Source organism: Musca vetustissima, unplaced genomic scaffold (assembly GCF_032173495.1).
Source record: "Musca vetustissima isolate MV318-11 ecotype Yass unplaced genomic scaffold, APGP_CSIRO_Mvet_v1 utg189747, whole genome shotgun sequence".
NCBI lineage: Eukaryota > Metazoa > Arthropoda > Insecta > Diptera > Muscidae > Musca > Musca vetustissima.
The window spans coordinates 74147-95052 of record NW_026889444.1 but is presented as its reverse complement, the minus strand read 5'-3'; the positions used below and the strand labels follow the sequence as shown (position 1 = coordinate 95052).

General features: G+C 34.7%; 2 protein-coding genes across 2 annotated transcripts; one reads left to right on the top strand and one right to left on the bottom strand.

Annotated features, from left to right (window-relative positions):
• Window positions 1–751: 751 nt before the first annotated feature.
• LOC133337149 (HEAT repeat-containing protein 1 homolog) lies at window positions 752–9604 on the top strand. The gene is made up of 4 exons (XM_061545408.1): window positions 752–1917; window positions 1986–2266; window positions 4582–8334; window positions 8424–9604. Exons 1-4 carry the CDS (start codon window positions 752–754, stop codon window positions 9575–9577), a joined length of 6354 nt encoding a protein of 2117 aa, XP_061401392.1. The 3' UTR covers window positions 9578–9604.
• Window positions 9605–9673: 69 nt separating this feature from the next.
• Window positions 9674–14043, bottom strand: LOC133337147 (uncharacterized). Its single transcript, XM_061545407.1, has 4 exons — window positions 13777–14043; window positions 13475–13705; window positions 13201–13394; window positions 9674–10025 (listed from the first exon to the last, which is right to left on the bottom strand). The coding sequence occupies exons 1-4, from the start codon at window positions 14041–14043 to the stop codon at window positions 9674–9676; spliced, it is 1044 nt and encodes a 347-aa protein (XP_061401391.1).
• Between the last annotated feature and the right edge of the window lie 6863 nt (window positions 14044–20906).

The following is a 20906-nucleotide window of genomic DNA, read 5'->3' as shown; positions in this document are numbered from 1 at the left end:
TCGTTTTAAACCGTAAACTTCTAAAATTTGAAAACTCGTTTTTTCGCCGAACGAATAGAGCTGTTACATTTATTAAAACAGGCTATAAAGTCCTTTCATCCTCATCATCATATTGTACATTAACATTATACTGGATTTCTTCAACCCAGTGGATTAATATTGTCAATTCCATTAGATTTATGTCAAATAAATCCTCGTGAAGTAGGCTAACCTGTTAAAAGTTCTACCAAGTGTACCAAATGTTGTTTCAAGGTTTATTCATAAGGTTAACAGGGAGGCGAATTCGAAGGCATGAGCATAGCTACAAACTAAGGTATGTATTCGCCTGCTTGTTAACCTTATGGATAACCTTGTGTTGTTTTTTTACTTTTTGTAATTTTATTATTACACAAAAAAGAATGAACTCAGTAATTGCGCAGGCACACAAAAATTAAATTAATGAAATAGATACAATGACATTTTGTGAAACACATCATTTGTTTGAAAACACGACAGATGTGTGAACGCGCTGCGTTGTATGATAAATCGAAAAATGTGAATTTGTACCCCACACTCACATTATCGCCGAGTACTTAATATTCGAATACTTGCTAGCATTGCAACACAAACACGTTGTTCGTGTTGACATTTCACATCTTGGACAATGCGGTCTGAGTGTTAATTTTTACTAGTGCCCAGAGAAATTAAGGAAAACCTGAAATAAAACAGATATTTTAAACACAATTAACTAATATTTGACAGTAGTTCCAAAATGTCAACATCATTGTTTGAACAACTACAGCGTTTAAAGGCTCCACAGTCGGGAGTAATAGCTGATCCTAAACGACGTGCCTCCATTCTTTTTGACCCCAAGGAGGCTGCCAGTAAGGATAGACGTACCATTTATGACTTGGGCATCCATGGCTTGCAGGAGTTAATTGTTCTTAATCCAACATTCCAGCAGTTTGAGCAGACACTATTCGATGAAAATACGTTGCATATGGAGAGAGCTGTTGAAGTGAAGGAAGTCAATGACCTGTTGAATCGAAATATTAAAAAGTTCTTGCAGCACTTGAGCCCATACTTTTTGCTAAGACCATCTCTTTTGTGTTTAGAATGGTTGGTGAGGCGTTTCCAAGTACACGAGTATAATCGTAATGAGCTTATGGCCCTAGTGCTGCCTTATCATGAGACAAATGCGTTTGTCAAGGTTATCCAAACATTTAGTCTCAAAGAGTCGGATAAGGATTGGTATTGGTTGAAGCCGTTGCAGAAACCTGGCAAACCTTTGGCCAAGTCAGCCATTCTGAACAGAGCAGCCACCGATAAAGGTTTCTTTAATTTTGTGTGCAAAATTACCACAGAAGCGATAAAGGAACTGGGTTCTGAGGCCCACTTATTGCAAACACAGATGAACTTTTATGGTTCAGTGGTAGTGGGTGCCTTGGAAACAGCCAGTGTCATACAGGAATGGCATATAACGACACTATTGCCTTCATTGATGAAAGGTCTTACATCGAACACTATTGATTTTGCATCGGCCGCATATATTATCACGGCCAGGCTTGTCGCCCGCACTCTAGTGACTGCAAAATTGTGTAATGCCCTCATAACTAAAGTTGCGAATGTGAAATTTGAACGCCTGCGACGCACTGCCGTTCTTTTGCTCATCTGGATTTTTGATAGCCAACAAGCTTCCCAGCCCAAGTTCAATGAAGAAACGTTGTGTCATTTGATGAAACAGAAATGGTTCTTAACAATACTCTCTGACTTGGCTAAAGAAAATGTTGATATACAATCCATATGTTTGCCCTTAATCGTGGATTCAGTTCGTGCCATTCACGCCCAAATCTCCCAATGGCAAATTTATCAAAAGTTTTTAGAAGATCTAATTGATGAGGTCGTATTTCCAACAACCACAGCACAGCAGATTATCAGGTAATGTATTTACTCTTCGGTAATATAATTTGGAATGATTTTATTTATATTTTCATTTTTATCCGCAGTACATTTTTGGATTGCTATGTTGCTCCGACTCCGACACCCGATTCTTCTCAAAAATCAAATGACACTAGTATGGAGAGTGATATTATCGAATTAGGCTCTGATGACGACGACGATGATGATGTTGATGTACGATTTAGTTCTCACCTTTGGTATTCCAATTATTTGCGTAAACTGGAACGTCAATATCCGGCAGCATTTGACTTGACAATAAAGGATTCTTTGTCAAATAAAGAAAAAGACATTTCAAACGACCGCAGCATTGCTATTAAAATGGCTTTGGGTAAGTTTTTCTTTTTAAATTCTCTAGAATGAACTTAATTTGAGTCCGGCCCTTTTTAAAAATTGTATCAGGGTAAGGAATACCCATGCATTGATTACAACGGTATAAATTATTTCTTGTGGAAATCCGCTTGGAGCTTGCATTATTTTATGACTTTTAAAGTGCACTATATCAATACGATTATTATATTAAAGCGTTTCAAGTTCTGATTTTAAAAATATAATATTCTTATGGAAGAAATGCATACTTGTACTAAAATTATTCCATTTTATAGCAAAATTTGGCTGGAATCAATGTGTCAACGAAATTTATGATAACAATGTACAAATTTTTACTACGATAACAATTTCTCCTTTATGATATCGGAAAAATAGTAGATTCTTGTAGTAAAAAAACATACCATAAGTGTACTAAAATTAGTGAAATTAATATTTGGTAAAAGAATGTGTGTTTAGAATTGGTGTACAGGTGACTTTTCAAAGTGTACGTGTATGAAACGAGCTTTTTAGTATTAAAAGGATAAGTTTTGTATGGTCCAACATTATTTAATATAGTCGGATTTGGTTGAACGAATATATATGGGCAATATTGCCAATTTTTTAATATTCCATTTTCAAAAAATCAGCTTTTTTGTTTTTGTTGCACATCAATGATTTTTGGTACAGATATAGAGAAAAATGTTCTGACTCCGAAACCGTTCGCGATCAAATTTTTGGTCGATGCGCGCAAAAGTTATCGAGGTTTTAATTTTGGGCATAAGAAAAAAATCTTAAAATTACGCCATTAAATATATTGACCAAAAACGTTGATATATATCTTGCTCCGTAAAATAATAATATGAATATATTATAATAATCGCGATAAAGTTGCACATATTCGCGAAATATGAAAAAAATAAAAAAATATAGCAGATTACATCAATATTTTCATTATATTAATGACATACACACACCTAAAAATTATTTTAAAAATATGTACATAATCTAAACACCATGGTGAATCAAATGATATCAAAATCACACAAGTCCGTGTAGCGGTTTCTAAATCAAAGCGACAACAAAACAAGATATTGAGGAAAAATATTTGTTTTTGGTTCGAAAAAATAATGTCATCATATTTATTTTTTTAATTGTATACAAGAAATTTCAGATAAAAAATGTTGGGGTTATTCTGCTATTTTACCCGAATTTCGCCGAAAAATTGACATATATAATAATAATCACTTTTTGTGTATAAGTATACGCCTTGCGGATTATATCAAGACCCTTCCGTTAAATCTTAGAATTCTATAAATAGGAATAAATCTTAAACCATGGATGTGCCAGCAAAATCTACTTTTGAGATAAATTGCGTACATCTCTCTTTCGGCTGAAGTTTTTAAAGTTCTCTTTTCGAAAAAGATCAAAATCCGTATGAGGTCATTTATTGAAGCGGAAATGATACACAGAAAACGCAAATAAATCCGCGATATTTTAAAAAACATTTTTTGCCAAATTTCGTGTTTTTGGAAGGCCAGTTCCCGCCGTTCTAGTAGATGGATTTTCACGAAGAAGATGTTATATCATCCGAAACGTAAAAAACCTTATTGATCGCGGGTACCCATATCATTCAGTTGACAGATCTAAAAATTTGGCCCGAAAAATAGGTTTTTTAGAAATTTGATCGCACAAAATTCGCACCTTCGGATGAGTATTACTCTGAAGCTGTGCATACTACATACACAAAATACGTATCAAATTACGCAGATTCGCGACTACAATAATCTTATAACCGATTTTTATAAATTCCTGTTTGCGTATTAAAGCTAGAAGTAAAATTAAAAAAACACTCAAAATCGAGCTTCAAAATGTCAGCATCATTTAAAGGTAGATGCAGTGAAAATTTTGAAAAATGATACATAAGAGGCGTAGTCCCCATTTTGTTGGCTTCTAGTTTTATTTTGACACGAAGACCGTGCAATGAGTGGCTTAGTCACAAATCGATATAGAACATAAAAAAACTGGTTCGCCTCAACGTGTTTTTACACATTTTTTTACATTAAAGTAGACACAGCTTCCACCAAAATAAAGTTTGGAGGTCAATATCATGAACAGTTTGCAACGACAGATTAATTAACCCAAAACTATTCACTTTTTTTCATATACTTAAGTAGTTCCCGAGTTATAAAGGGGTGAACCTCCGCTTCAGCTATGTTAAAAAATTGGCAACATTGCCCATATACTTTTATATATACGTATTACATTTTCACATATTTTGCATTTATACATGAAATTAAAACGTTACACCTATTAATATAATATCCTTTTATTTTACAGGTTATCGCCTTAAGTCGTTTGGTAATGCTGCTTACGACATCTACGAAAGCCTTTATCATCATAATGGTGAAATACGTCTTTTAGCCATACAAAATTTAGTTGCAAATCTAAAAGACTATCAAAAGCGACCACAAAATTATCAACTACTTAAAGAATGTCTTTGCGATCGTATTACTGACGACAAACCTGAAATTGTCATCGAATTGTTGAAACTGCAAACAGATGAAATATTGGAAATTATGGGAGCTCAACAGTTTGTGGAAGCCTTAATAAGTATTTTGTATAAAATACAAGTTGATCCAAAAGAATGGTCGCAATTAACGGCAGTTGTTGTGAAACACCTAACAAGTGATGCAGTTGTCAAACACTACGACAACAATTTAATACTACTCGCCATTATGCCCATCATATTTCCCGTTGATAGTGAGGCTACTTCAGCAGAGGCTGTTGGAAGTATTTTAAATAGCGAACTAGCCGTACAAATAGCTTTTCTGAAAAAGTTGTCTATACCAAAGGGCAATAAGTTCAATGTTGCCGACTTCAAACGACAATTTTTGGATGTTGTAAGTTTTAGCCAGGATAAACCTTCCGTGATTTCTCTCTTCGAAAGTGTACAATCACAAGGAGACAACTACTTCAAACAAGCCATACAAGTATACCACTTTTTGATGTTGGTCACTGCATGTTTGAAGGAAAAATATACGGCTGAAAAAAGCTCACAAATCTTTAAGCAGATTTCAAACTACGTCAATAAGTTTCCCATCAAACATTTGGATTATTCTCAAGGTGACAAAGTTTTGAATCGATTGAATTATATACCTATGCAGTTGTTTTGCGATTTCTTGTTGGCCCTAACCAAGCATACCAATTTGGAAAAACTCTCTATGTGCTCCTGGGAAGAATTAAAAAATGCTGAGTTGGAATATTTCCTGACCGTATTTGAATTTGTGGCCGATAAATCGTTCAGTTTGGATAATGAACAGACGGAGTGGTCTAAAATATTGAAGGAATTGTTTGATTCGGTCTTTAAGAGTCCCCTGCAAAAACTCACTTTCTTAATTGATTTCTATGTGTATGAAGAACATGCAACTGTTGCAGAATATCCGGTGTTACGCGTGAGAGCTTTCCAACTTGTCCAAAGTTTGTTGAAAAATAGCAATAACCTGAAATTAGAAGCTCTACATATCTTCAAAATTACCATTGCTTTATTAAGTTCATCACAAGTTGTGCGTTCGGAAGCCCTGGCAACATTGAAAGTTTTACTGAATGAAACCTCTACAGTTGATGGGGAATTGGAATTCTTCGTGAAATCAGTTCTTGAACGTTCGGAAGAGATATCAATGGATTCAGAACAATATCCCTTGATTTTGTACGGCCTTTTGAAAGGCGGTGAAAATAAGCAGACAATTACAATGGGTTCCAAGATATTGAAAGGCATTTTAGCCATATTTGGCAAACACGAGTCTTTAGAACAAGCAGTGTTTGTTGAAAAACTCCTACGCATTATAGTTCACATCAGTGATGATACAGAAATTATTAAAAGCGTAGTGCCTTTGGCCTCAAGGGCTTTGCAGCTCTTTACATTGGATCAGTCATTGCAACATTTGAAGGAACCATATGCTTCAATTGTCCGCTTAGTCCTAGAACGCTTTAATACCTCATACATTGAAGATGTTTTGCTCGATAATCACAATGCATGGGAATTAATTGAAAACATATTTGAAAATTGTATGGTATTCCTCGATAGCGAAGATGGACTAAAATCAGTTACCTGTGTTTTCTTGGAGTCTCTAGACGAATTTAGCTTCGAGAAAATGCCATCGAAATACAAAAACCAGTTCTTGTTATTGCTCATCAAGACTTTGGCTATCGCTGAGAACGATAGCATTTTCTTGGCAGCAAATAAACTGTTGAAAAAATGTACCGTTAACTGCGAACCGTTGCATGAAATCATTCATAATATGTACAAGGCTTGTTTGGATAGTAGCAAGTCGTCAACACCTCGTCGTGGCGCCAATAAACGTGAAACGATGCAATCACCAGTGTTGCATGTCAGTGGTCTCGAGTGGAAAAAGGGTGTGGTGTTAATGGAAATTTTGGAAAATAAAAAGAAACTAGAAAATTGTACCGTCTTGATACCGCCTCTTTTTGAATTGCTCAATTGTTGCTTGGCGGTGGAGGAGCAAACAACCGTCGAATATACCAAACAATTGGTATTGTCTGCATTGCTCAATTGCTGCCAAAAGGCAACAGAGGATAATGTTAATTTGCAGACTGCACTACCAAAGACCACATTCCGTGTGGACCAAATTGTACAGTGCCTTCGAGCTTCGCAAAATCCCCAAACCCATCACAATGCTTTGCTTTTGTTGTCCCATTGCGCCGCTCTATTTCCTCAACAGGTACTACACAATATAGTGGACATATTTACATTTATGGGGTCTTCGGTGGTGCGCCATGATGATGCCTTTAGTTTCCACATTATCAACGATATCATTGTGTCCATTGTGCCCATATTGGTAAAGGACAAAACCGCTGTCATACCTGTGCTCAAAGTCTTCTCCGATATAATGCTCGACGTTCCCGAACACCGACGTTTGCCGTTGTACACCAAACTAATAAAGACCTTGGGATCCGTCGATCACCTTTGGATGTTTTTATGCGTGGTTTTCGAAGCGCATGTAATTGACGATGAAAAACAAAGAATGTTACAAAAGAAATCGGCAAAACCTTCAGTAGCATCGGCCGATCAAATGTCTAAGCGGATTGAGATTGTCCTCGAGCTATGTAATACCTTTGCTCCCGACGAGATATTGGAAACCTGCATTCAGCTGATGAAATATACTGCAGAGTTACCCATGCAAAAGCAAGAAAAATCTGAAAGGAAATCACTTACTAACGCCGACAATCATGAGGCCAGTCTATTTGATGTGAATGCTCGCTCGGCCAAACAGCTAAGGCATTATAAATACGTTATTATGCAATTCCTTTCGGCTATCACATCTTCTGACGAGTTCCTAAAGAAAATAGCAAAGCTAACGGATGAAGAAATTTTGGAAATGAAATCCTACTATCAGAAACTTATTATACGCATACTCTCCTATGTACCCAATGTGACATCAGCCATTGAAAAGGCCGAGGAGGCATCGTTGCAAAAATTCTGGAAAGTTATACTTCATCATCTGCACGATGTTTTGGACAATTCAATATCTCTGCTTTCGGCTGAAATGTTTTTAGTTGTCGTCAATGGCCTAATGCACCATCAACTGTTGTCCATACGTAAAAAGGTCATCGAACTTTTGATTAGTAAACTACAGCAAAGGGATGGCTTCTTTGATTATGTGGATTCCGAACACTTTGATAATCTGCTGCAACCGTTGTCAGAAATTATAAACGGTATTTTGGTGCGTGATGACAGCGTAGACCCAGCCCATCAAAATGAATTGATCTTTTTGCAACAGACAGCTTTAATAGCAATTAAACTCTTATCAAAGACGTTCGCCATTAAACATATTCCTGAATTTAAGGAAATTTTGACAACACTCACGAAAATTACCCGACAGCGCACAGCCATTTCAAAAATTGTTCTGGCTACGGTGGTTTTGACGATGATTGAAATCTCTTCCAATTTGAAGGCACACTCTATAGCTCATTTGCCCAAATTTATGCCTCAACTCATTGAAATATTGCAAGATCACGCGGAATTAGTACGTCAACAGCCACCAGATAATATTTGTGTGGCCATTGTAACTGGTAAGTTGTGAAAGAAAACAAAATAGATTTATCGGATTTTTGTCTTTCCATGTTCAATTTATAATTATTCTAATATATCTCATTTTTAGGTATGCAAAAACTTTTTGAAACTCTACCATTGTTCCTGGGCCCCTATATTGTGGATATTATTACTGCACTCAGTTCAATCGGTACACGCATTAGAGCGCAGAATAATGAAAAGGATCAACGATCGAGCACAACCCTACAGAAAATTACAATAATTTGGTCAAAAATAGCAACTGATTTACCATTGCGTATTCTTGTGCCTTCTTGTGACAAGGCCTATGCCCGCTTAATGACAACCAAGAATTATGCTGATATAAGCGTACTTATGAAACTTCTGCATCAGGCCATTGCACATGCAGAAAATAAAGACCTGACGGCAGTGCATTCGGAATTAAGCACCATGTTTATGCAGGCTTTAGAATTCCGATTACTACTAAAGGATTCTAATGTAGATGGAGATGTTGTTAGCAAAACTGAAACTACAATCGTCGAGGCCTTTGTTGCTTGGGTATTGAAGCTATCGGAAAGTTCATTTAGGCCCTTGTACCACAAACTTTACAATTGGGCATTCCAGCATGACCAGCCTCAGAAGGAGACCATGTTAACCTATTTCTTACTCACACAAAAAATAGGCGAGTCATTGAAGTCATTGTTTGTACTTTTTGCCAGCGAATTTATCGAAGATGCTGCCCGCCTACTAGATGAATGTAATGCCCTCAAGACGGAAATACCAAGCAACGAGGAACCGTTAATAACTCAACTACTAAAGGCCATACTGGCTACCCTGCACAATATTTTCTTATATGATAGCAAGGAATTTGTAAATACCCAACGATTCGAATATCTTATGCCCGCAATTGTTGATCAATTGGAAAATCGTTTAGTTCTGGAAGATGAAAGTCTGCAAGCAGTGCTCGGACAATGTATAGCTCAACTTGCTGTTGATGTGTCAAGTGACGTTATGTGGAAACAACTAAATTATCAAGTTTTGCTTAAGACACGTACGACTGTTCCCGAAGTTCGTATATTTGCCTTTAATTGCTGCGTTGAGATTGCACGCAAATTGGGCGAAGATTTTACTCCATTGCTACCCGAAACAGTACCATTCATTTCAGAACTGTTTGAAGACGAAAATCCACGAGTGGAGAAGAATACTAGAAAATCGGTACAAGAATTGGAGGTTATTTTAGGTGAATCTTTACAAAAATATTTGTAATTAATTTTTTTACAAAATCATTTTAAAACTGTTTAAATAAATCACAATTGAATATGTTATATACCGTATTTGTTATATTTTTAATAGATCACAAAATCATGGAAAATCACCAAAATATATAGTATTTTCATTATAGTCTCCACACTGTATATCTTCTTCACTATGTGATAATCTGGCAAATGGACTAAACTCCAAATGCAACGATTTGGAACATCCCCATTTTGTTGCTTCCTTGCACTCAATATCCAAATTGACTGTAAATTGATCTTTGGGCCATTTTGTTGGCCATTGAAACACTTGGCCATCAATGCCAAGAAAGGATTGAAATAAAGTGCATATCTTCTTCGAGCCGTGCACTGTAATGGTGAACAGGGTGCATGGTATACGTTTTCCAATGCTAGTATCATTGCCGAACACATAGAGTTCGCTGGGACATTCCCAGACTCGTCTATGGAATTAATGAAACAATATATTAAGTTAGACATGAAATAATTTTACAAATATAATATAAAGCTTATAAAAAAGTACATAAATCAATCGAAATGTTTGTCGTTGGGAAGCTTGAGGCTTTATTTATGGCTACGGAAAAAATCGACTTCGACATTGATTTGGTATTCTGTAACATTTATGAGACGATGTCGACTGTTCATCAATAAAACAAAAAAAATCATATCTCTAAAATTGAAGTCAACTGTTTATTTTGATACTTATTTTTGTGCAAAAATGTGTTTGTATACATCACCGAAATGTGGCACAGGAAAATATAACTTGGTGCATGTGTTTGCAACATCCATAAGGAAACGAGATAGACCCATAGTTACTTTTTAGTATATATGTACATAGAATTACTTTTTTGTGCGAGGAGGTATTCCATCCTCTGACTCGATATGCGAAATTACAAGTGCTTCGGTTGGATAATGAAGCAGGATTTGTGGTATTTTGAAGGTTCTTGCTTCATTATCCAACCGAAGAACCTGTAATTTCGCTACCATGTTTGATGATAGAACTTATCGGATTTTATTAATTTAAATCCTGTTGCAAGATGGGGAATATCTGTCCAATCCTCTGGTACCTCCTGAAAATTAATTTGCTAATATCATGGGAAAATTGGTCCATTCCCACTAGTACCTCCCCCGCAAAATGGTTAATCTTATATGAAGCGAGTAGAATATCTAAATTCTATCGAAACTTTGCACATCGTAATATTTTTACCTAGCTTAGGTCGACTCCCAAGATGTGGCCGATCGCCTCGTTCCTTCTTTTAGCTCACACAAAAATGATTTACATTCCCATCGTGTGCCTCCCCCATAATGTGACAAAAATTCTATGTCAATAGAGCTCTGAAATTTTGCACAGACATTTTTCAGGCAAATTTGCTGTAATTTGATACTTTGGGTTCATGGCATATTATCGTACTAAAAATTATTAATATTGACCCCAAGTTTCAGGGTAGCCCCATATAACGGTACCCCACACCTCTGTACTAAAAGTAATTTCAATACCACACTGTGGTACATGGTATTATGTCTTTGTGCATATGTTTGTAACAGGCAAAAGGAATCGAAATAGACCCATGGTTCCTTTTGAGAATATGCATAGAATTACTTCCTGAGTTGATTTACATATATCCGTATGTCCGCCCGTCCATGTATTTTTGTGAACAGTGTACAGGTCGCATTTATGATCCGATTTGGATGAAATTTGGCACAGTTCACTTATTTGGCCCAAGGACGAACCATATTAAAATTGGAGAAAATCGGTAAAGATTTAGATATAGCTCCCATATTAGATTCGTCCGATTTTATGTAAATGGTGCACCAAACTCCCAATATGTGTCCGATTGAGACAAAATTTTGGACAAAGTGCCGAATTATGTCCAGAATGATGTCTGTTGAAATCGGTTCAGATTTAGATATAGCTCCCATATAAAATTTTGCATAGCGAATGCAATTGTAAAAAATTATGTGTAATAGGGTTTGTTGAAATCGGTTAAGATTTTGATATAGGTTTTATATATATTTTATTTCGATGTTATGTAGGGCCTATGTTTGTTCGATTTACACGAAAATTGGCAGAGAGTATTAAATTGAATATAGGGTGATAACAAAAAACAAATGGTGTATGCAATGGTTGCTCAATTAGGTTCATATGTTGATATATAGATCCCATATATATATTTTTTTCCTTTCATACAAATTATACACCAAAAAATCCAAGTCTGCCCGTTTGACGTGCAATTTTTTATTGATTTTAGAATGGTATGTGTATGAAGTTTTTTCAGTTAGTTCAAATATCTTTCTAGATAGCATATTTTATTTCGCCCGATTTTGTAGATATTAACATCTCTTGTATGTATCCAAAGTGGTGAAGGGTATCATATAGTCGGCCCCGTCCGACTTTTGAATTTTCCTTACTGGTTTTACATATTTCGAATGTCATCCTCATGGTGGAGGGTATAAAAAGTTCGGACGATAAACCAATAAACCAGTAAAACCAAAGATAAACCAATAAAAATATGTTCGTTACAGAAAAGATATAACCTTGCCATGATACTATTTTACCTTTATAGTTATACCCTTCACCACACTGTGGTACAGGGTATTATGTCTTTGTGCATATGTTTGTAACAGGCGAAAGGAAACGAGATAGACACATGGTTTCTTTTGAGAATATGCATAGAATCACTTTCTGAGTCGATTTATGCATGTCCGTCCGTCCGTCTGTAGATGTTAAATTGTAAACAAAGTACAGGTCGCATTTATGATCCGATTTGGATGAAATTTGGCACAAGTCACTTATTTGGCCTAGGGACGAACCCTATTGAAATTGGGAAAAATCGGTTCAGATTTAGATATAGCTCCCATATATATTTTCGTCCGATTTAAGGTAAATGGGGCACCAAAGTCCCTCTATATCTTTCGATTCGCACGAAATTTGGCATAGAGTAATGAATTAGGTGCAGAATGATGTGTGCCAAGTTTAGAGAAAATCGGTTCAGATTTAGATATAGCTCCCATATATAGTTTCGTCCGATTTAAGGTAAATGGTGCACCAAAGTCCCTATATATCGTTCGATTTGCATGAAATTTGGCACAGCGCACTAAATTAAGTCTGGAATGATGTGTGCTATGTTTCGGAAAAATTGGTTCTGGTTTCGATATAGCTCCCACATATACATATATATACGTCCGATTTTACATAAATTGTGCACCAACCTTCTAATGTTTGTCCGATTAACACGATTTTTTGCAAAACGTATCAAGTTGAGACTTGAATAAGGTTATTGCGTTTTGTTGAAATTGAAGTGGATGCTGTCATAGCTTCCATATGTATTTCGAATGGATGTCTGAATGAAATTAAAATTTTAACAGTGCGGCGACCGAATAGCGTGTATTAATTTTGCTATGAAATTAAATTTATCATAGGTTGCAGAAAGACTTGCGTATGTTCCTTGGAGGGGATACATATGTACAATATACCCAAAGTGGTGAAGGGTATCATATAGTCGGCCCAGTCCGACTTTACTGCTTTCCTTACTAGTTTTTTCATTGCAAAACTCATATTTTCCTTTGCTAATAATAACGAATCATGTTCACAAGCCAATTATTTCCATTGCTACTTACTTGAATGCTTTACCAGTTATGTTAGTTATTAGCATTTCGGTCAGTATAACTAACAGATGGCTTCGGCAAAATTCTTCTGGAGTTCTACGCTTTGAATTCCACAACATACCCAGCCAGGGACCTTCTAATTCGATAACAACTCGCCAGTGAAATGGTAACGTAGTTGATGATATAATGGTACATCTATCAAAAGCCTTAGTGTTGAAATGACCAAAATTGTTATTGTTAGTCCTAAAGAAACAACAAAAATGTCCCCATGAGTGTTGTAACTTACCTTGAAAAATCTCATCAACGTTAAAGAATACAAAAGCCTAGAGTATTGAGACATTGGGTCACCAATTTTCTCCTCAACCAAATTATAGAAATGCACTAAGAATTTACTAACAAGATTAACCTGGGGACGAAATGGATTTTTGTATGAGTTCCGCAGCATGGGTAAAATGCATCCACAAAAAATCGAATCAAATTCCGAATGCAAATACACTTCGGCTGCTTGCCGTATACTCTAAAATATAATAGAAAAAAACAACATAGAATCCACTAGAAATACAATCAAAGAATTAATTGAATTCAAACCCTTAAAACGGCACTTGCGTAACTGTTGGGATCCGCAACAATTTCCTTGTTTAATGATTTTTCAAATTCATGCCTCACAAAGAGATCATCAATTTCTCGAAAACGCTTTGATGTCTCACGTATGCGATTGTGATGCCATATATTAACACATCCAATAATTTTCTCTAATATTTCAGGCGGTAGATCGAGTAAATTTCTTCCTTGTCTTTGCTCCTTAGATGTTTGTTTTATATCTAAACGGGGTTTTTTGCTTTTCAATTTAGACATTTTTCGTATAGCAAATATAAAAAAAATTAATAAAAATTTAATTGATTCAATTGTGTAATAATACTAATAAATATTCTGACATTTTTCACAATGGTATCACAAAGGAAGAAGTAAGGTATATTCAGTTGGTCCGAAATACATCATGTGAAACCCCTAAATATCCACCACCCATTGTTCGAAAGTTAATTATTCCAGAAAGACATGTGTATATGGATTTCTGGAAGCAGGCATTTGCTATATATGTCCATACATGTCTTGTTGCTGATATAGCAGCCCTATTGCTTTTACACAATGGACATAGGTGACAGACATTGGCCGATTGATACTCGGATCGTCTCGGATTGTAGATCAGTAGTAGGGTATTTACCTTACAGACAAATTTATGTTACTCAAATTTTACGAAAATATAAATTTGCAGTTATCGACAATCTTCGGTAGTACGTACTCAAGCTCCTCAAATTACCGATCTTTGGGGTGTAGGTGGACCAATATTGATAATTTGTTAGTTTAGATAATTTATATTGAATCGCTAATATAATATCTTAACTCTATTTCCGGGTTTTTTTATACCACACTGTGGTACAGGGAATTACGTCTTTGTGCATTTGTTTGTAACAGGCAAAAATAGTCGAGATGGACCCATGGTTCCTTTTGAGAATATGCATAGAATCACTTTCTGAGTCGATTTATGCATGTCCGTCTGTCCGTCCGTCCATGTATTTTTGTTAACAAAGTACAGGTCGCATTTATGATCCGATTTGGATGAAATTTGGAACAGGTCACTTAATTGGCCCAAGGACGAACCCTATTGATATTGGGAAAAATCGGTTAAGATTTAGATAAAGCTCCCATATATATTTTCGTCCGATTTAAGGTAAATGGGGCACCAAAGTCCCTATATATCTTTCGATTTGCACGAAATTTGACACAACGTAATGAATAGGGCCCAGAATTATGTGTGTTAAGTATTCTGAAAATCGGTTCAAATTTAGATATAGCTATATATAAGTTAACCTCTACCATTCTCATTGAATTCGGTTCAGATTTTGATTTTTTTAGGTAATTTTGTCCCATTGCACTATAGGTCAAATGACCGGTTTTTCTGTGCAAAATTGGAGAAAATCAATGTGTCGTTATTCACGAGTTGTTGTTGTTTTTGTATTTAGAACACTCTAGAATAGAGACACGTGATATTTATTAGTGCTAAATATAAAGTACCGTTACATAGCTGGCCGTGCAAGTCGCTCAATACAATTTATTCTATAAATGTGCTTATATTTCTGTGGGGCTTAGTCAACTTTGAGTGCGTATTATTTCGATTGTGTTTACAATAATTAATTAGTGTAAAATGGAAAATATAGATACAAGTAAGTACTTTTATATTAAATCAAAAAATTTTCATGTTTGCGACACTATACTTGAAAATAACCCTTTAGTCTATGAAGACTTTAAAAAGTTAATGTAATTTGATAGATTGACTTTCAGTAGGCTATTAAAAAAAAAATACCCAATATGACCTCTTTGAAATTTTGCACACAAATTAAGTGATAAGTAATGAGTTAATTTAAGTTTATTTCAAGTTGCGATTTTTTGCGTTTTACGAGTAATGCCTCTTTTATCTAGGCAACCTCCGTATAAAAAATCGAACTTTTTGAGATATGGCGAAAAGAAGGTAACAAAAAGAAAAAAACCTGGTGCTGTTTTCAAACATGTAGTGAGCAAAATTGCTGTCGACAACATTTCGGATGAAAGAGAGAAATTTTTAAAGCAAATAGTACATTAATTTTGCTTAATATTAGCGCAAAATTTGTAAATGTCACAGAAAGATGAATGTTTTCAAAGACAACCAGTAAGGAAAGATCAAAAGTCAGACTGGACCGACTATATGATACCCTTTACCACTTTAGGTACAAACAAAAATGATAATGTGTACAATATCCTGTTGATAGAAGAGACATATCATCATTGGATAACCATTAACATGGAATCGGGTAAAAAAACAAATGTGATCTACATAGATATTTGAGCCAATAAAAACCATACACATGACATTCTGAAATCTATAAGAAAATTGCATGCCAATCGCATAAATATTGAAAGTTTGGCGCACCATTTACCAAAAATCTCAATATGGACTTATTTCCAGGAAAACTTCATAGATGCCAAACTGGACTGAATTCAGTACGCTGTGCAAAATTTCGTTTAAATCGGACCACTATTGGGAGTTTGGTGCACCATTTACATAAAATCGGACGAAACTATATATGTGTGCTATATATAAATTTGGACCGATTTCAACAAAACTTCACAGATGTCAAACTCGATTAAATTCCGTACGCTGTGCTACATTTTGTCCCAATCGGGCAAACATTTTCAGTTTGGTGCACTATTTACCTAAAATCGGACGAAACTATATATGGGAGCTATATCTAAATCAGAACCGATTCCAACAAAACTACGCATACATCAATCTGGACATAATTCAATACTCTGTGTAAAATGTTGTCTCAATCGGACCAATATTGGCAGTATGGTGCTCTGGCTACATAAAATTGGACGAAACTATATATGGGAGTTATATCTAAATCTGAACCGATTTCAACAAAACTTGACACATACCAATCTAGACCTAATTCAATACTCTGTTCAAAATTTTGTCTAAATCGGACCAATATTGGCAGTATGGTGCACCATTTACATAAAATCGGACGAAAATATATATATGGGAGCTATATCCAAATCTGAACCGATTTCTTCCAAATTCAAAAATAACGATTCAAGTAACAAAAAAATCAGTTGGGACAAATTTCATGACGAATACTATGATTTTGTTGCCGCTATTAATTTTGCACAGAAAAAGTGGTCATTTGACCTATAGTGCATTGTAAGAAGCAACCCTATATCTGAACAAATGAAACATTTAGTATAGGTTGCAGAATTCGACGTCTGTTAGCATTCATCAGTTGAATATACCCAAAGTAGTGAAGGGTATCATATAGTCGGCCCCGCCCGACTTTACTACTTTCCTTACTGGGTTTTTCATAAAATCGATTTAAAATGGATTGTTTTACAATACTTTAAACACGTGGGTAAATTGGGTATAAAACCATTAACTGCCGAACCACTTGATGCATGCTACCAAAACGAATATTGGTATGGAAAATTAGGTCTCTGGTTACAAGTTTTGATATAGCCCCCATATAACCGTATCTCCCGATTTTAGGTACTTTTTTGCCTATTACACACATTTTAAAGTCAAATTGGCTGTAATACCATACAAAGGTATTCCTATTTTAAGTATTTATCCAAACGCAGGCTGCCAACATTTGGTTCACATGTTTTTAATGTCAAAATTAATACTGGTATGGAAAATGGGGACACTGGGTCCAAAAATGCCTAATAAGTAAAAATTATCTTAAATCGGGAGGTACGGTTATATGGGGGCTGTACCAAAACATGGATCCAGATACCCCATTTTCCATACCAATATTCGTTTTGGTAGCATGCGTCAATTGGTTCGCCAGTCAATGAGTTTATACCCAATATTTGGGTAAATACTCACAATGGGGTACCTTTATAGGGCGATTGCCAGATAACGTGGATCTATTCATGCAAAATTGTAAAAACTTGCTAATATACAAAAATTATCTTAAATCGGGAGGTACGATTATATGGAGGCTAGATCATAATAAATTTATTATTAAAACCAGTAATGAAAATAGTAAAGTCGGACAGAGCCGACTATATGATACCCTTCACCACTTTGGGTATATTCAACACATGAATCCTAACAGACATCACATTTTTGAAGGACCAGTAAAATTGAAGGACCAGTAAAATGAACATACAAAAATTTTCGCTTTCATTGGAATTGGGAGACCAAAAAATGAGATGCGGATTCTGCAAAATGGTGGTTGAAAAATTTCTCCATTTGGTAATGTGTGTTGCCATATAAGTGTGTTGCCTTAATTTAATTGTGTATATTTTTCAATATTTTATTTATTGATTATTTTATTAAAAATTGTTATTTTATTGCTTTCTTTATAACAATATAAATGTGAAATATCGAATCCGCTTTATAAATGCTTTGTAATTAAAAGAAAATTAATTAAAGTTTGAAAATATGAACCTAAAAACATGTGAAACAGATTGTTTTGATGCATTTTGGTACAACAACTACAATTTTCGAAAATGGTGGTTGAAAAAAAAATTCGTGTTGCCATATTATAATTTAAGTTGTAATGTGTGTTGCCATATTGTAATTTAAGTTGTAATGTGTGTTGCCCATTGTAATTTAATTGTGTAATATTTTTCAATATTTTATGTGATTTTTTATTAAAAATTGTTACTTGTTTTGTGGTTTAAACTTTATAACAATTAAATGTGAAATATCCAAATTTATAAATGCTTTGTAATTAAAAGGTAATTAAGTTAATTATTTGCTAGGGAGATAAAAAATTTTCGCTTTCACATTCTCGCCTTATTCTGAATGAATGGGGAGATGCAAAAAATGCGAGATGCAGATTCGAGTTTTCGAAAATGGTGGTTGAAAAAAAGATTCGTGTTGCCATATCGTAAATTAAGTTGCAATGTGTGTGGCCATATTGTAATTTAAGTTGCAATGTGTGTTGCCCCATTGTAATTTAATTGTGTAACATTTTTCAATATATTATTTATTGATTTTTGTTATTAAAAATTGTTACTTTTTATTGTTATTTACACTATATAGCAATACAAATGTGAAATATCAAGAATCCGCTGTATAAATGCTTTGTAATTAAAAGAAAATAAATTAAAGTTTGAAAATATGGCAACCTACAATATGGCATGTGAAACAGCTGTTCATTGTTTTGATGCAATTTGGTGCAACAACTACAACAAGATTATAAATAAAAGAACATTTTTATGATGACAAAAACACAACGAATAATGGAAAGAAATCTGCGATTGAATTAATTAATTCAATTTATTATTTCACTACATAATTGTGTGCCTTTTTATTTAATTTCGATATTTATTTCCCCAGATTATTAAAGTGACATGTTATGTTATGATTACGATAATTTAAAAAAAATATTTTTTGTTCTTTCATAATTTTTATTTAAGTTTTTCACTGTTAAGCGGCTCATCAGGCAAATTTGGTTTTTCCATAATTTTTAATTTTTTTTTTTTTTTTTGAGAGACAGACCCTCACCCAAAATGTCTGTATTTCGCCTCCAAACTGCATCAAACTCGACTTAAATATTCCGTATTACCTTCATATATTCCTTGGCAATACTTGGATCAGCAGGCATCGTTATCAATAGGATTTCCAATGGCATTTTATTGGTTGTTTTCCAGTTAAAAGTGTGCTTACTATCATTTATAATATTCTAAATCGTCATACAATAAGTATTGTGTAAATATTTTTCATAAAAATAGTAATTTCTTATGTCTTTGTAGTAAACTCCCCTTAAATTTATTAGCGAAAAAATTCGCACAAAATTTCCTACTCCCTGTAATCCAGAATACCTAATTTTTCCCCAAAGCGGATTTTTTCGCTTCATTCAGAATAAGGCGAAAGCGAGAATGACACAAAAATGTTGTTCAGAATAAGGCGAAAGCATCCAGAATAAGGCTGATATTTTTCCCCAACGCGGATTTTTTCGCTTTCGAAAATTCACACAAAAAAAAATTCACACAAAAATGTTGTTCAGAATAAGACGAAGGGGAAGAGCGAGTAAATTCACGTGGAATTGACATCCAGAATAAGTCTGATAGAGTTGATTTTTACAATGGGACAAAATTATGTAAGCTACTTTAAAGCATATATCAATCCGTGTGTCCGATTGAATAAACATGAGTAGGATGGTGCACGATTTACTAATATATATATACTTAAAATCGGACGAAACTATATATAGGAGCTACATCTAAATTTGAACCGATTCCTTCAAAATTTAGCACAAATGGCTGACACCATTCTAGGCTCAATTCAGTACGGTATACCAAATTTCGTGCAAATCGAACGATATGTAAGGACTTTGATACCCAATTTACATTAAATCGGAATATATATGGGAGCTATTTATAAATCTGAACCGGTTTTTCCCAATTTCAATGAGCTGCGCCAAATTTCATCCAAGTTGTACTTTGTTTACAATTTAACGTGGACAGACGGACGGACATGCATAAATCGACTCAGAAAGTGATTATATTCATATTCTCAAAAGGAACCATGGTCCTATCTCGATTAATTTTGCCTGTTACAAACATATGCACAAACACATAATACCCTGTACCACAGTGTGATGAAGGGTATAAAAACATAATCACCTAAATACAGGGACGTACGCAATAGTGACGAGAAGTTCCACCAAATATACATGGAAACAAACATTATTGCCGACAAATATGGGTAGAAGTTTCAGTGCTAAGAAGGGTTGGTACGCAAAAATATAGATCAAATGCAATAGGTTCGTACTCCGAATATTTTTTAAAACTAGATTATTTGTCCAATATTTGGACGAACTAATTGTAAATATGACAATCAGAAAAAAATTAATTTTTTCATTTCGCACTAGCTGGCCACCCCAAATGAAATCGTGTGTACGTCCCTGCTAAAAATATAAGATGTCATATACATTCCCTTTAATTATTTAATTTGAGGTTGCATTATTTATTGTTTTATACATTTATTTACATTTAGCATTTAAATTAACATTTAACTTAACATATAATATAACAACAATGCAAGACAAGGACATGTTCTGGAATGAATTCACTGGAATTAATTTCAAAAATGTATTCAGGATAGGTAGCTAAGAACGAAATTGCCATGGCAATGATAACGCTTACACGTAAAAGACAAAAACATAGTAGTA